The following is a 16,439-nucleotide window of genomic DNA, read 5'->3' as shown; positions in this document are numbered from 1 at the left end:
AGGAAATAAAGTGGAATGGGAAGTCCATTCTAAATGGTGTAGGTACAGCAGCAAGTGAGAAACATATTGGGGAAGACTTTTAAGCTACATACTCATCTGTCCTGAAATGCCTGCAGTGGAGATTGGGAAATAAAACAGAAATTTTCCAAGGATGAAGAAGACAGTGAGAAACCTATAACATCCTTACTACTGAGGCAATCTGCTGGGAAAGTCCAGCTGTAAACAAAATTCACAGAAAAGAACAGGTTTGACTGGGAAGGAAACATAAAGACAGTTGATCAAATCTTTAATTCCTTGTTATTTTACCTGATTGCCATTAGTGGATGACACAACTCAGGCCTTCATAATCTGGCTTAGTGTTTTGAAAATGCACTGCTAGAATTTAAATATATTTTTGCAAATCAAAGAAAGACATCATTGAGAACAGTGAAGCATTAAAGAAGTGAGTAAGTTCGCACCTTCACAACTTCAGTAATTCGAATGGAGAGGTTTTGTGCTAGTCAAATTAGGCAGCAGCTAGCTGTACTGCTGCCAGATTAGCAAGATGCTGGAAGGGAAGAGCTCTGAAAAGTGATCTCAGATTAATGCAGAAGTAATGGGATACAAGTGGTCAATTTGGAGGATTTTATCAGTGTATTTTCATATCAAGCTTTTAATTAAATCTGCCAATTTTATTTTTCCTGTGTTAGCTCTTACTGTTTACCTTGGTGACTTTCCTTCTCTGTTTCATTGTCTGTGGCTAACCTGTTTTCTTCTGAAATCTCAAGAAATATTTTCCACCTATTTAACTGTAGCAGCCTTTCCTAAACATAAGTCATCACGCCTCTTTTTAAATATTTCTTTTTTGTATCTTCCTCACCTGTAGATTTTCTTGTTTTCTCCATAGTTTTCTTTCCCACTTTTCCTATAAATGCTACAGCATTTTCCTTCTCTGTGTTCCTCGCTTCTCAAAGCTCTTTTTCTTACATCTGCCCTCTGCCATTCCACCACTAGATCTCCATCTATTCTCTCAACCAACAGACTTGACTTTGGTGGGAAAGTAGTGCTCTCTTTTTTTGCTTGTAATACATTGTTCTCATCTCCTGTTGGGTGAGAGAAGGAGCAGGCAAACCTCTTTCCCATTCTCCTCCATGAGGACCTTATACTGTATGTGGTCCGGGTGTGGTGAGCTCAGATAGCCAGCTGATGCTTTTATCGCGCGGACTACAGGGGATGTATCTTTCATTCTCTCCCCTGCATAGAGCCCCACCACAGTGTCAAGATGATGAGAATCACTGCAGCAGAGGGATGAAGCCTTAGGGCAGAAGGGGGGAATAAATAATGAGTGCTGTCAACCCTCCTTACTACATTAGGCTGCCAGATGATTGCTTATTCCTTGCTCCCACCCACACACTTCATGCCACCACCAGCATTCTTGGTCCTCTGTGGCTCATGCTGTGGGCTAGTCAGCTGATGAGTCAGCTCTGCTAACCAGTGCTTTTCCAGCTCCCCATGCAGTGATAGATTTGGTGCAAGAGTTTCCATCAGAAGGATTAGCTTTATGAAAGGGGGGTTGCATGGGCACGTCAGTCGGTTTCTTTAGAAGCTTACCATTCTGGGAATAAAGAGCAGGTTTCCAGGCCTGCGCAGTTCAGTTTGTCTCATTCTCTTTGCACATGCTCCAATGCAGGGAGTTTTGAAACTATGCCCTGTATACCATCTGTTAGGATGGGAATGTGGAAATAATGGGAAATTCAAACTTTGAATAGGTCGGGAAATTCAAAGTTTTGTTCTCACAGCAATTAACTACATGTTGGTCTCAGATGGTATTTTGGCTCATTGGGATAAAGTACAAAATAAATCTTGCACCACAGCTGAATTCCTGCACCACAGCTAAACTTGGCAGAGCAACCACATGGGGGAAGAGATGATTAGCACCTCAAAATACCTTTGTGTCTCCTTGATGCTGGACAGGCCTGGGCCTCCTTAATGCTTCCCAGGGATCAGAACACCTCAGGGACTGGCTTGTCCAGTGTCTCACAACTAGTGGCAACTGTGGAACATCTGGACGGTGGAAAATGCCTTAGACATAAGAATGCTCCAGCTGCCCTGTTCCCAGCCTGCCCCCCGATCCAGCCCTGACTCCACTGACTTCCAGCTGCATTACCTTGACTGTTGCAAAGTGCCACAGTCAGGCACTCCAGATTCTTCTCATGTTTTATGCACCAAGCAAAGGCAGCACTAAGACACAGTGTATGCCCAGCCACGTGCAAAAGGCTCAGTCTCAGCAAAGTCTTAACTTGCCTTAAACTTCTTTCAGCACTATTTGCTGCCCTCTTGAATATGCCTCCTGGATACTGAGGATATTTTTCAGCAGTCCTGTCTAAGGTAGATCTTCTTTTACATTGTTGCAGAAGAACACCTTTATTTCCACTGTTAGAAAAAAAAGATGTCTGAAAAGCACTGGGCTATGGGAGAAAGGTAGCTGTGCACCATATATGTGTAGGGTATCAAGGCTGCAGGAAGGGGACAAGGGTAGCAGCTCTCTCCTGAGCATGCTTGATGTAATTTTGGTAACTGAGTTACTCAGAAATCCCTGAAGCTTGACTGTAATTACTGTAATTTCTCACAGTGCTTAAACTTATTTCTAATGAAAGAATATCTCTTAGTATCCATTTAAAGTCAATTTATGTATTAAATAATGATTTGTATTACACTAATCTGAAATCGTTCGATTTTAGTTTATTAGCTGAAGTTTAAAGGAGTTGGATTACATTTCTTTGGATAATTTTCAAATGAAATAAATTTCACCAAAGGACTAAAAAAGGGGAATTTAAAGACAGATTTGCAGCCATTTCAAAACACTGTCTCCATTTTCGCTTACGTATAGAGGTGGTGTACAGATCTTTGGATGCAACTTTTCAGAGCTACAAAGGGAACAATGGAAAGTTGCAGTAATTATTTGGAAACTGACATAATAGAGGTTGTTGTTTTTCCTGATTTTACTACACTTAAATTATTGACCAATTCTTTTTCTAGAATCATAGATCCAGTTGAATTTGGGGACATGCATTAGACTCCTTCTTACATCTCCTTGGAAATTAGAGCAATTTCCACACTGAACTTGAAAATAAGAGGTCATGTTCTTGAAAAAAGATTGAAAATATTTTATTTTCATATACCGAGGAATCAAAAAAGGACTGTCAACAGCACAAAACTGTTTGGTACCAGTTCTGCAGCAGATTGCCATACAGAGTGGTGCTAAGCAGCAAGAATTCTAGCAGCTGTTTTCCCTGAAATACTCATACGGATGCTCACTGCTGCTGTTACAAAGGATTTCTTTGCCATCTGCCTCCAGAAGAACAGTATAATTTGTTTGTAAAAGTAAAATAAAACAACAGTATTCTCACGTATCTCTTTACATAACTACGAAGGAAAAATCGCTGTTAATTAAATACTTAGCCTTATTATCCAGGGCTATTTCATCTTGCATTAACTTGTGGTTTAGCCAAATTTTATAAAGAGAGGCAAAGTCACATCTCTTTGTTTAGGCGCAAGTTGACCTCATATGATTTTCCTTTCCATGGGAAGTTGTAATACTGAATTAAAACGAATCAGTTGCGCAAGATTTAGGGCAACTTCTTCAAAAGTTTCAGAACGTTTTGAAGCCATGGTCTGTTTTCAGAAATGCCTTTAGCGTTGTCTGCACCAATCCTGTTACCCTTCAGGTCACTCTTGAGGCTGTCAACGCCCTCCGTTTATAGATCACATTCTGTTTATAGATCTCACCACCTCCAGCAGCACTTTGTCCAAGCCTAGAAGCTGTGATGACACATGTCTGAGCCTGCCTCATGCCCTGACTTTCCTCTTGTGGAGTGCACCAGCCTCTTGATAGCGGGGTACATAAGCAGCAGCCCCACTGTTCCCTGCCCAGTTTTCAGCCTAATTCCCATCTGTAAGCATAGGTAAGGCCTGGAGCAGAGGTGAGAATGATTTTGAAGAGGCATATCAAAGCTACACCAGGAGGTCATCATTTCTGTAAACTGCAAACTGTAGTGCCGATGGGAGGGGACTACTCCCAGTGCTGAATGAAGACGGATATCAGGGTCAAGCCTGAATCTCTATGGAAGAAGCAAAGGGACCTACACCAGCCATGGGCACATCTCTACAGTCCCTGAAGCTGGCTGTAGAACGTGTACGTATATCTGAACAGACTTTAATCTGTCTGACATGGCTAATTGTAGCAAAGAGCTTGCAATGCAGTGCACACACAGCTCATCCCAGCCCATACACGAGTCTGTTGTGGGCTCACTGCCGTGCCCTCATTGCTATTGTTACTTATTTAAGCTGGATTATGAAGCTGGTTTGGGCAAGCCCATGCTATCTGTAGATGAAGTGTGTGCCTATACTAATCCTCACAAAAGTCAGTAAGAGATACATCCAACTTCATTTCTCATATCACAGGCTTTGAAGTAATTTAGAAGCTTTTGACAACTTTATTTCAGTTAAATAGAGTACATTAATGGAAATATTTCATGATGGAACAATTGTTGTTTCCGTAGTGCGAACTGGTTGTGAAAATAGGCCAACCCCCATTCACTAGGTAGAAATGACTTACCATAGCAGGAAAAAAAGTTTTAGTTTTTTAGATTTATTTTCCCCACCACCACCATTGCCAAAGACCAGTCCGACTAACAGCAATGTGGCTTTTCCATAAAACAGATTAGTATGTTGGCCATTTGTGAGACACTCCCAGTTAAAATATAAAAAAGGCTTTTTGTCCTAGAAACAAGCTCTAACTAGTATTCATTGTATTCTCATAGTATTTCTTCTGAACAAATTTTTGATAGTAAGCCCATTTCCTGATGATATGTTTCTGTGTCATTGCTGCTTCTAACTCTGCAGCAGCAAATGTTTAATTCAGACCAATTATATCTGTTGTTTATTTAATGTAATGTTTGTTTCACTGTTTACCATGGCTTTTAAATATCTTAATTAGCATAATTCACAGTAGCACATGGTTGGCAGACACGGACCTTTAAGATAATAAAAAAGGAACGGGCTGAATAAATATTTGAAAAAGGCGTCCATGTACTTGAAAAGAATTCTAGAACTATTTATCTTAATTCATTCATATTTTTTAATTTTACCTAGGGGACATTTTTCCCCCCAGATAAAACTCCAAACCATACATTTTTCCTCCTGCTCGAACAGAAATATAACAGCCCCACAATGTTTTGGTTCAGCCCATATAATACCATGTGTGCGCCGTACATTTGCGTTGGTAAAAAGGATGTGCTGCCTCTTTAAAAGGTCTTCATGAACCTGTATTGTTATAGTAAACTCTGGTAGGCAAGGGATTGCGTGACTGCAGCAGACTCATTTGTGACCTCAGAAAAGTGGTTATGAAAGTGATCTCTTGATCAGAGGAATAGAGCTCTGCTGCCTGCGAGACCGGCAATGCACAAATGAGCCTCCTCCCTGCAGCTCTGCCCCGGCAGGAGGAAAAAGGCTTTCTCACTACTGAGAGAGCCTCTTTGAGATGCAGTGTTCAGACACCTAGGCTTTCACAATTCCTCATAAAACTGTGCAGCTCAAAACCAAATTTGGGTGTACGGATTTTCTTCAGTTAATTTTCATAGCATTAAAGAATATGTGCAAACGCATCTTTGATTTTGCTCTTTGCAATCTGCAGCGTTTGTTTTCTGCCTTAAAGCATTTCATATTTTCCTCAGCATAGTGCTGACGATAACTTATGTCTCAGAGTTATTGGACTGATTCTGGCAGAGAGTCTGTGTACATCCTGTGGAAATCACATTGTAACTGATGAAAACCAGTATAAGGTGATATTTGTGTTAAATAATGTGGGTAAAACAGATCTGATGAGTCAGTATGTCAGATATTACCAATTTCATTCAGAAGACTTTGACAGAATAAGAAGGAACATGAGAAGTAACATATGTATCATAATTCTCTTTATGTGTACTATTCATCTATCATTGATTGCTTGGTGAAAGTTGTATTTAAATATCATTTTCTTGAAAGTTGAGGCCACAGTCTCTTATATTTCCTGAGGGGAACACAAGTTTCCTTATTCCCACAAGAAATAGTGATTATTTCTTCTGTTTCTTGCTGTGAGTTGGGGCAGCAGGCACCTTCACAGGACTCCGACTTGCCTGTTCAAGTCAATGACAAACATGCAGAAGAGTTGAAACTGGAGAAAGGGTTATATTTTATTAGCTAGCACTTTGTTTCTGAAAAACAGAACATTGTTTGGCTGTTTCTTGTCTTCTCTGGGACAGGTCTGATAAGAACTGTGTGGCTGGATTTTAATTTTATCTCTATATCTAAGAATTATGTTTTTAAAAATAAAATAGCAAATCAGAGCAGGGCTACATTTCACATTTCTAGAGCTTTCAAATCTTGCCCCCTCCGTCTTTTTTGAAGGTAGTATTTTTTATGCTTTAGAAATGTTGAAGGTTCTAATTTTGGCCACTGATTTAGGGACTGTGGCTTTTTATTTATTTAATTTCTCTAGTGTTAACACAGAGAATATGTCAGCCCATTCCTTGTCTGCTTCAGATCTTTAGAGTCTGTTGAGAATCTTCTTTCTGAGCATGGAACCTGCCTGTGAAAAGAGACAAACAGTGGTGAGGAAGTGAAAAATGAAGGTTCTTGTAGTAATCAAACACATGATGCACATGTATTTTCTACTTCTGCAGAAGGTTCCTGTTCTGCAAAGCAATTTCTTTTTGGACAAACTGAAATGCTTTCCCTACAGTCCCTCTGACTTGCAAGTGATTCCAGTTGGGAGCAAGGTCCATCTGTTTGGATAGCTTTACAGGACTAGACTTTAAATGCCTGTCTTAAAATATTAATGTGTATAAAAACACATTAAACTTATCTAGGGATTGTAACATTACCAATTTAGTATTCTGGCACTCCGATTTTTACTTCAGTTGTTGGCTTCTACTTCATTCTTAACTTTTCAGGTGAGATTCTCATGCTGTTAGTTTTCTTTTCAATATTCTAAAAACTCCTGGGATATTGTTCAGTGTTTGAAAGCTATCCTGAAAATTGATTCTAAAATAATTTCTAGAACTTTCAGATACATTCCTGATATTTCTTTTGCCTTTATCTTATCTCAGCACCTTCTATTATGTATTTGAGGAGAAAAGCCAAAGGTTGAGGAGCCCCACTCAGGCATATTTTTCCCACCTGTTAGGTCCATTTAATCTCTCAAGGCAGCTCTTTATTGCAATCAGTCTCATCATGGCTGTCTCAAAAGACAGCAAAAAAAAAAACAAAAACAACACCAAAGCAAAGCAGCTCTGCCTTAGACAGGGAGCGCCATATTCTCTGATATATATTTATCAGTGTTTGTGCAGCAGAGTGCTGCAATCTCCATCTGATTTAAAGGTGGAGATTCTCAAGTGTGTTTGCTTATTTTAAGTCCACTGGAAAGCAAATGTGCCTGTGCCTTTGCCTTTAATATTGGATACAGCATGGCTGCCGTATAAGGCAGATTGGAATTGCTCTTATGATACTTCTAGTTCTGAATCTGATGAAGCCAGATTTGGTTTTCTGGGTAACATATGCACATCCTGTGCACTAAGGTCTCAGCGTGAATATTTTAGATGCAATGTTTATTTCATCTTAAAGGTTTCCTTTATCCTCTCCAGATCTTGTGCTTCGGCTATTTTTAAACAGTCTCTTGGGTGATATACTGGCCTACTGACATATGCTCTTTCAACTCTCTTCTAAGAGATACTGACTTAAATTCCCTCTTGGAGATAGCAGGTATGAATTTAGACTGTGCCTTTCCATGCAGAGTGGTGCAAATGAAATTATAAAGGGACAAGAATGTTATAAAGCAGCACAAATTGAGGAGTGAAAGCTCAGGAGATAGCCTGTTTCAAACATAGGGCTGGAAAGAGGTTATCAAATCCAAAAAGGAAAGCAAAGATAATGTAAATTTCAGATAAGTCAGTCATTGTCAGATTGATTTAATCAGGAAGGGTGAGAGAGACTTTCTCATACACTTTCCTAGTTGCGTTTATTTTCATGCTTGGCCTTTGATTTGATTTCGTTCTTCAGGGACTGATTTACTAAATGTTCTGAACTGTAGGCCTAAATTGAAGAGGGTAAACTGGTGCACATCTTCTGCAGCTGATAAAGACTAAAAATGTTCTGATATTCTCAAGATAAATATTTTACGAGGACTTTATTGCATTTCTTCCATAAGATGCAACAGTTAAGAGTCTCCATTTTTTAAAGTGGAGAAGATACCAGTAGATTGTAGTTTCTTACTTCTCACCACCTATAACTTTTCTTTTAGCTGTCTCTTCAGGAAAAACAACAACAACAACAAAAGAATTCTAGTCTCATATTTCTGAAATATACTTCAGACTCAAACTTATTTCAACAAATTGTTTCCTGTAAAAGAAGACTTATGTTTTGTTTGTTTGTTTGTTTAATGCAATAATTAGTCTTGCACAGTGAACAGTTGTAGGCATTTCAGTCTCACTTCAAAGGGAGCTGTCTCTGTTGTGTACCCCAATGTCCATCACTTAATTATTTTAATTGGAAGAATCAAACTAGTAAAAAAAATGGCCTCGGGTTTATGAAATAATATGATCCATATAAAAAGAGTTATTTCACTGTAAAGACAGAAAACAATTCAGAGAATATAGGAAAGTTTTTATTTTTCCCTGTACTTTTTTTTTTTTTTTAGATACGTCGAGAAGGAAAAAGATGAACAGTTATTCAACAAAACTCTAATTAAAGACACTAAGAACAATTGGGAAACTATGCAAGTCGTTTTTGTAGACTATCTGCTCTGTAGGATAATAGAGTAAATAAATGTGTCCTGCAGTACTGTACCTCTGAGTATGCATGTATGCCATGATCATGAGATTTGCTTGGATCCTTCTCAAATGGTCAGGATGTGTCAGGTCAGAACACACAGTAGCCCACTTGAATTTGCTGAACTGTGAACACCTCTACATTGGCTTAACATGCAGTGTTTCATATTGCAGTATAGAGGAAAATTGAGACTAAAGCAAAACAAATATAAAATTACGTTTTTTGTACATTCTAAGGCTATTCCCACTGGAACAATTTTTGTTCCTCATCGTCTCTAAATACATCAGAATTCTCTTACATTTTTTTTTCTTTATTAAACTTACACTTCACAACTTGATTCAGATTAATGAACAAGTAACTTACAAGCTTGAGCCTTAATGGCAAATAATTTGTTGGAACCATCTTAATTTGTATAAAGATTGCGCCTGTTGATGTGAAAGTTAACCATGTGAATTGCAGATTTCTTACCTAAGATTGCCTAGGACTCAGGCTTGTGACCCATTTTGTAATTTAACAGAATACTCCAATTGTATTTACTTTGCATGCATGTAAAAGCGTGTGCAAGCAAATACACTCTAGGACAAGCTAATGTATTACCGCTTAATCATGCTTAGAATGAAATAATACAGGGATAAATTTAAGGCTCCAGGACCAAATCTATAAATCAGCAGGTTCCTCCCACCATCAATTTATTAGATTTAAAGCAGTAGATAATCAAATAGAATTACAAAGATGAAATGGAAAAAAATTACTTGGAATAAGTTTTATATTTGGGGATAATCTAGGAGGAGTGAATCTCTTTGGCAGTCTTATATCCAATACAGTTTACCAGCCCAAGTGATTAATCTAATATTTAGTTAGGGCAGTGCAAGCAGATATCTAAAATATCTTTACCAATGCACAGTGTGGGGTTTTCTCTTGGTGAGATATCTCTTGAGTCATATGAAGAGAGAAAGGTTGCGAAAGTGAGCCACAGGGAGGAGATGTGCTTTCTAGACAAGGTATTTTGAGCTTGTTGCTTGCATCACGCAACTAGGTTTCACACAGAGGCACAGTTTTTCTCTGGACTTCTGGTTGCTCAGAAGCCGTGGGATAAGAAAGACGTTACGGTCCCAGACTGCAGAAAAAACATGAAGTAAAAGTGTGGTTTATTGTGAATGAGTTTTGTGAGATACAGATAGCGTAAACCACTAAAAAAAACTATCATAAGACTAGCTAATACTCTATACGCTCTTCATATGCACATAGTTTTCATGACAACCACCTAACAGCTCTCAGCATTTCTTAAACTGCTGTGGTCAGAGCTGCCCCCCGCCACCTCAGGCTGCCCGGGGCCCCATCCAGCCCAGCCTCGAGTGCTTTCCAGGACAACATCTCAGAGCCTGACGGCCACAAATCCTTCTCGCAAGTCAGACTCCTCTGGACTGATGCTGGAGGAGAGGGATTGCGTTTTCTCCTCCTTTTTCTGTAGAAATAATTACCATCTGTACTTTAATATATAGACTGCAGTGACAGTCAGATTGCCGCCTTATGAAGTTTATTTCATCTGCAGCTATTTATAGAAACACAACACGACCCAGGGGAATATAGCTAAATCCACTGCTCCAGTTGTTGCTCCTGTAGCTTTTTGTGCTGTTTGTGAAAGGATCTTACTTCACAGAAACTCTCCTTGCCTTTCACATCGCTGTTTTTTGCCCCGCTCCCTGGTGATTCTGTACTTTAAGCCCTCTTGCTTTTTTTAGGCAACTTCCAGCTATCCGATACAGTGCATAATGAGGAATTAGGTTCCATTACACGAAGGCTTAACCTTCATGAAAAGCATTCAGAGCCTGCCAGGAGTCATCAATATTTAACAGCTGTTGTTATTATGAAATACTTCACAGGGCAAGGCGGCTCGCCTGCTTGCACGCAAGGGTTTGAACGGGCGCCAGACCTCTGTCAGAGGCAAGGGGAGATTGACAGGCAGTGGGGTTGCGTGAGAGTGCGGCCGGGTTAGTCAGCAGCTGGCCTCCGCGCCAGGGCCTTCTCCTCCTCCCCCCCCCCGCGCCTCCCCTTCAAACGGGATCCTCCGGCCGGGCTGGGGTGTCAGCCTGCCGCCGTGGCGGCCTGCCCGGCGGACGCCCACGTGCCACAGGCTCTCGTCACGCAAGGCTGTGGCCGGGCGGCCCAGAGGGGGGCCCATTTCGGTGCTCCTCGCACGTGGGAGGCGTTCGGGGCTTGCAGGAAAACGAGAGAAGAGAGAGGGGGTGGGATCTGGAAAGAAAACAGTTTGGGTTGTACCTTAAATAAATGTCATGCTGTACTTGAAAAACTTCAAAGGGCAGTTGGATTTCAAAGCATCTCTTAAGAAGAAGCAGACTGAGAAAACCACCAAATTGAGAAGAGAAACTTTGCATTGTTGCTAGCGCAATTGCATCTGGTGCTCTGGTAGCCTTTGTACCAGGACTGAGCACCACATTCAGAGGGGGCAGTTTGCTGCCAGATCCCCTCCCAGTGCATCTATGCAACCTGCAGCACTGCAGAATGTAATGTCCCTCTCATATATGTCTCAGCAATGCATTAGAAACTTTCTCTATATTAGGCATTTTTTAATTTCAGTGTGTATTGAAAGAGCTCTGTCCTTACTGTCACTCTGTAGCATAGGAAGAGGAAACAGACAGTTTTGGTTCATGTCTGTAGGTTTGCTTAACAAAGTTTCTCAGACAGAGTGTTTCCTAGTTGTGGTGTTTTGTTTTGTTTTCTTAGCATTCGGGGTAGCATGCATAGCTAATTCTTCCTGCATCTCTGCGATCCAGGAAGAAAGACCCGGTTTTCACTTCCTTTCGAGAAACAGTAACCACAAGTAAGATGTATGTTAGTAAAGTGGGGTCTCTGAAATTACAGGCTCAATTCAAGTATTTAGATCTGCCCCTTAAAAGAAATGATGAGTCCTTGGGACATCACTGGTCTCACAAGTACTCCTCATAGAGAGAATTGAAGCTGATGCACCTGCACCCTTCTGAACCTAAATAGCACTGTTCCCTTCTCCCACCTCAGATGAACCCAGGCATGGTGCCCAGACCAGACACAGCATCCCTCTCCATTGCTCTTCCTGTGCTGCTGTGGGATGCAGGAAGCCTCAGCACTGGGAGCCATGGGATGGCTGTGGTACAGCTTGAGGACACGTAAGGTTGTTACAGGCCTTAGCTTGGCAGGTAGTTCCTCTGATGATTTTTTGAAGAAAGAAGGTTGTGCTTCTGCGGGAAGGGATGCAGAAACACTTCAGAGAGTGTATTCTTGTTGCTTTAAAAAGTGAGGTTTTATGAGAGTCCTGGAATTTCCATCCCTCCTAATGAAAGCATATTCCACAACAAGTATATGTTCTATTATTTCTGCGGGAAAGGGGATGGCTGCTTTCATGATACTTCCTTACACTTGAAAGTGTCAGGCAGCTTTTCTGTTTTTTACAATATTACAGTATTGAAGCCAACTGCTTGATAAATGCAAATAGCATTGCTCCTGTCAGAATTGGAGGCTCAGAAAGAACTCAGGTTTTACAGTGAGACAGTGCAGCTGTGAAAGGCTCAGCAGCACTGTGTAAGACAGTCCAATACTCCATTTACTCAAGCTTATCGTCCTGTGATTTTCTCACTCCCCGTCCTGCTCCCCCAATCAATTAGCTACCAGTTCTAACTCAACTTTATTTTTTCAGTTTCCACTCCTTAATCACATTTACATCAGAAATTGGAACAAAATCCTTCGGTCTTTGATCTGATCTTCAGGAAAACTGCTCTGGCCATTTTCCTTTTTTTTCTTCCTCTTCCTAGCCTCCCCCCTGCTTCTCTGCCTGGTATATTTTCATAGTGTTGTCCTTCTGTAGGACCCAGCATTTCCAAACTTTTGGCTTTTTAATGTTGCCTGTGATAGCACCATGCTCACAATTGCATGACCTTGCAAAACTGTCAGCCCCAGTTCTTGAGTATCTTGTGTTTATCATCCTTATGGTATCAATACACTCATTCATCTTCTTTGGCAGAACAGCTCCATCTTCTGTTTTATTTTGTATTCTGGAAATGCAGGCTAGATAATTTGTGCTCAGAACAAGGTCTCTCATACTCCTGCTTCCTACCCATTCTGTTTGCTGGTTTTGAACCTGGTAGGTGAGCTCTCTATGTTAACTGCTGGCAGTCCGGCCCAAAATGTTGCCTCTGCCACAGAAAGCAGTCCAAAGCTCTATAAAACTAAAACTTTCCATTTTTTTATAGCCAGCAGCGTTCATCAGGCTGCCTGCAATATCAGTATTTTCTCACCCCATTTTTGATATATGGGACTCCAAAAGCCAGAAGATTTCCCCTCGGGTCACTGAGTCATCGTTAGCTGTTTCTGTTTTTTTTTTTTAATTTTCCACAACTTGCTCCTCCCTGCCTATGGAGACAGTACTCCTTCGTTCTCTTTGTTTGTTGGTTGGTTGGTTGGTTGGTTTGTTTTCATCATAGTGGGCTTAATTTTTGCTCAGGAGGCCTGCAACTTTACGTAGTATTTCATCGTGGTCACACCTGCCTTGCTGAGCCACCAGTCGTAACCAATACATTTCTTCAGTTCTCCCATTTGAGATTTGGTGCTGACAGGGACACCATGAGGCTGCTCTGCTTTCTTTCCCCTGATTTTCTGCTTAGTCAGATAACATCTTGCAGTTTTCTTTCTCATCATGCCATACTTTGCTTTTCTTCCTTCTCTTTCATACTGGAGATCTGCACGGTGCTCTGCCTTTCTCTCTTTGCCCTCCCCAGATGATGTTCTACCGCTAGGAGCAGTTTCTTCTGAGCAGTCGCTGCTGAACTAGCCAAGTCTTGCTGCCCCGATGGGCGGGTTAGCAGAGTATTTCCAGTGCAGGGAGACTGACGGAGAACGACTATTGAGCAAGGCCTCAGGTGCACGAGGGAGCCATGCCTGCGTCAGAGAGGCTCCTGCTTCTTGGCCTGGAGGGCGCCATTTGCTTTTGATGGTGCAATAGTTCTCTTTGCAGTTGAGGCCAGCGAGCAGAATGTTATGAAACGCGTGTGTGTGGCCTAACATACGGGTAACTCTAGCTGGCAAAATAGCATTAAAATACTTTCCATTTGGAGATGGAATTTATACTAGCCAGACAAGCTGCGGAAAAAACATCTCTTGTACTTTTGCTGCTATGTTTGTGTGAGCCTGAAGGCTAACAAACAGGCAGGGAGCTCTGGCCTGCTTGGTTAGGTACAATAATAGTTTCCACTAACTGGTGGAATTTTCACAAAGCCAAAGGAACAGATAAAAAAAATAAACCTTGGTTTCCTCTCACCCCTCCCTTACTGTCATTTAACCTTTGCAAAGACGGCAAAACATTGTGGAAGTAGCTACAAAAACATATTTTCTAAGGGAGAAAATTCTGGAAGATACCATTGGAATAGGGGTGCTATTTGAAAATGACTGCCACATGTGCCTAACACTCTGCTGTGACAGCTGTAGATGTGTTCTTATGGGTAGATGCAGCAGAAGACTTGGCTGAGCAGGACAAAGAAAATGATCTTTTGCAATTATGAGGGCTGCTCCGAAAGCGATGCCTCCTGTTTTGTTATGTTGCCCATGACATCAGAGGCAGATGTTGGTGGTATGGCAGTAGAAGTTGAATCTTCCCACCAATATCCTGTTACATTTTGTTGCCATGTGACAGATGGCAGCACAGGGGCAGTCTGACAGAATGGCTGTTGTACAGCCTTTTGGAAAGGAAGTGACTCCATTTAGGTCATATCCACGTTCACTTGCAATAAATATAATTCAAGCCATTAAAAAATGTAGACTTTTTATTTTTTTCTGTTTGAAATTCTACTAAAAATCTAAGACCTATTGTCATGACTTTTATCTAGATGCTCAGGAACGTTAGAGCCTTGCTGGCTGTCTTCCCTTTTTACTCTGATTTTATAAAAATGGCTTTTGTTTGTCTCAACCATTTTTGGGATTATTAACCACCTCCACTGTGGCTGCACCAGCTCTCTTCTAGCTGGAATAGACTGTATGTACTGTATGTTCCACTGCTATGTTTTCTCCTCTTACTCTCTATGAAAAGATAAAAAGCCTTAAAACTGAATCACTATTACTTACTGCCTGGGACAGTTGTGTCACTGAAATGGGGCAGTAAGCATGAAGTTGAACTCCTTATTTTTTACTAAACAAATGATAACCAACTCCTTATTTTTTACTAAACAAATGATAACCATACTCCCTAGAGGATGCAAAAACCCACTAAGTGGCATCAGAGTTCTCAGAAATGCTCTCATTATCCTCAAAAATGAGATTGTATTTCTGGGATCTTTCTGAATTGAATTGAAGACTACATTCTGAGTATTCAAAGATATTTCAGATCAAGTAGTGGTAACCCACGTGCAGGAAAAGCAGCCACCAGGCATTTTGATTCCCATGAAGGTTTTCATTATTATTAGGACAAATATATGTGATTTCAATCTACGGTGAGTGATTTTCATGGATTTCATGTAGTAACAGACCTGCAAAAATCAAACTTTAATCTTTTCTTTGGAAATGAAATAGTTTAAGAAGGTTCCTATGAACCTAGCAATCAGTCTCAGACTCATAGAATAGAGTAGAGTATGGTGAGACTGAAAATAATACGGTGCCAAGGAGGTCAGCACTGGAAACAAGAAATGTATTTCAGTCCCTTGTCTTCTGAGCTACATAGGCATTTCTTTACATTTACATAGTACATATTCTTATAAACAAAACAACTTACTAACTATTTTTTTTTTTTCTGTGGGTTTTTGCTATTGCTTTATGTAGAGTACAGTAATGGAAAAAATATGTTCAATAAAAAGTGTGATAGATATTTCATATAAAAAACATCTGGACTGCCGAATATGTATGTATCTATCTCCCTCGCAACAAAAGCAACTTGTCAGTAACTGAGATCCAGACCATGAAGACAGTAACTCCCAATTAGTCCAATGCATGTTAAGTGCCTAAACAAGATTTTTAGTCTAGTGGCCCTAGTCCGTGTGATCTCTAAACGTATAATAACTCTTTCCAACAGCCATTCAAGAAAAGCACTTTAAGAAACAAGTTGGTCAGACAATAAAAGAAGACAATGTATCTAACAAGGCTGCTGTCCAGGAAGGTGGACTTCTACTAGAGGTGAGTGACAAATGTCATCGTTTTGGGCTCTAAGTAATTTTTACTGTTTGGTAGACTCTGCGGGTTAATCTCTTGTGGCATTTTGGAACAGACCATCTGTCTTGGAGTGAATCACTTGCTTGTGAGAGCTTCTTGTAGGAGTGATGCTGGCAGTCATGGTCGTCTTGCTCAATCTGCTGGGCTTTTGCAGTTCTTCATCTTCTGGGCTGTCCCTCAAGCCTTATGGGCCAGTTCGCAGTTCTTTATCACTTGGGGTGAGAGCCAAGATATGTTGTAGTCGTCACACATTTTGAGGGTACCAACAACAGCTTGCCAGGTTTCTGATCCGACCTAAGATTATTCTGGGATGTTTTAATTTATTCTACTTCCTGAACTCTGCGCTCTGAAGGAAGCAGTGTGTGGAGAAGTTATTCTTTCTATCTGTTTGTATCCCCTTTAAGATGACT

General features: G+C 40.7%; 1 protein-coding gene across 2 annotated transcripts in view; it reads left to right on the top strand.

Annotated features, from left to right (window-relative positions):
- Positions 1 to 16,439, top strand: part of AHRR (aryl hydrocarbon receptor repressor) — a 91,150-nt gene that overhangs the window by 40,968 nt on the left and 33,743 nt on the right. For both annotated transcript variants that reach the window (XM_085220609.1, XM_085220608.1), the window contains exon 4: positions 15,893 to 15,993. In XM_085220609.1, the coding sequence (XP_085076735.1) occupies positions 15,893 to 15,993 (101 nt within the window). The remainder of the gene's footprint in view (positions 1 to 15,892; positions 15,994 to 16,439) is intronic.

The sequence above is a fragment of the Meleagris gallopavo genome, chromosome 3, assembly GCF_905368555.1.
Source record: "Meleagris gallopavo chromosome 3, MGAL_WU_HG_1.1, whole genome shotgun sequence".
Classification (NCBI taxonomy): Eukaryota; Metazoa; Chordata; class Aves; order Galliformes; family Phasianidae; genus Meleagris; species Meleagris gallopavo.
This window is presented reverse-complemented; position numbering and strand designations above follow the sequence as displayed.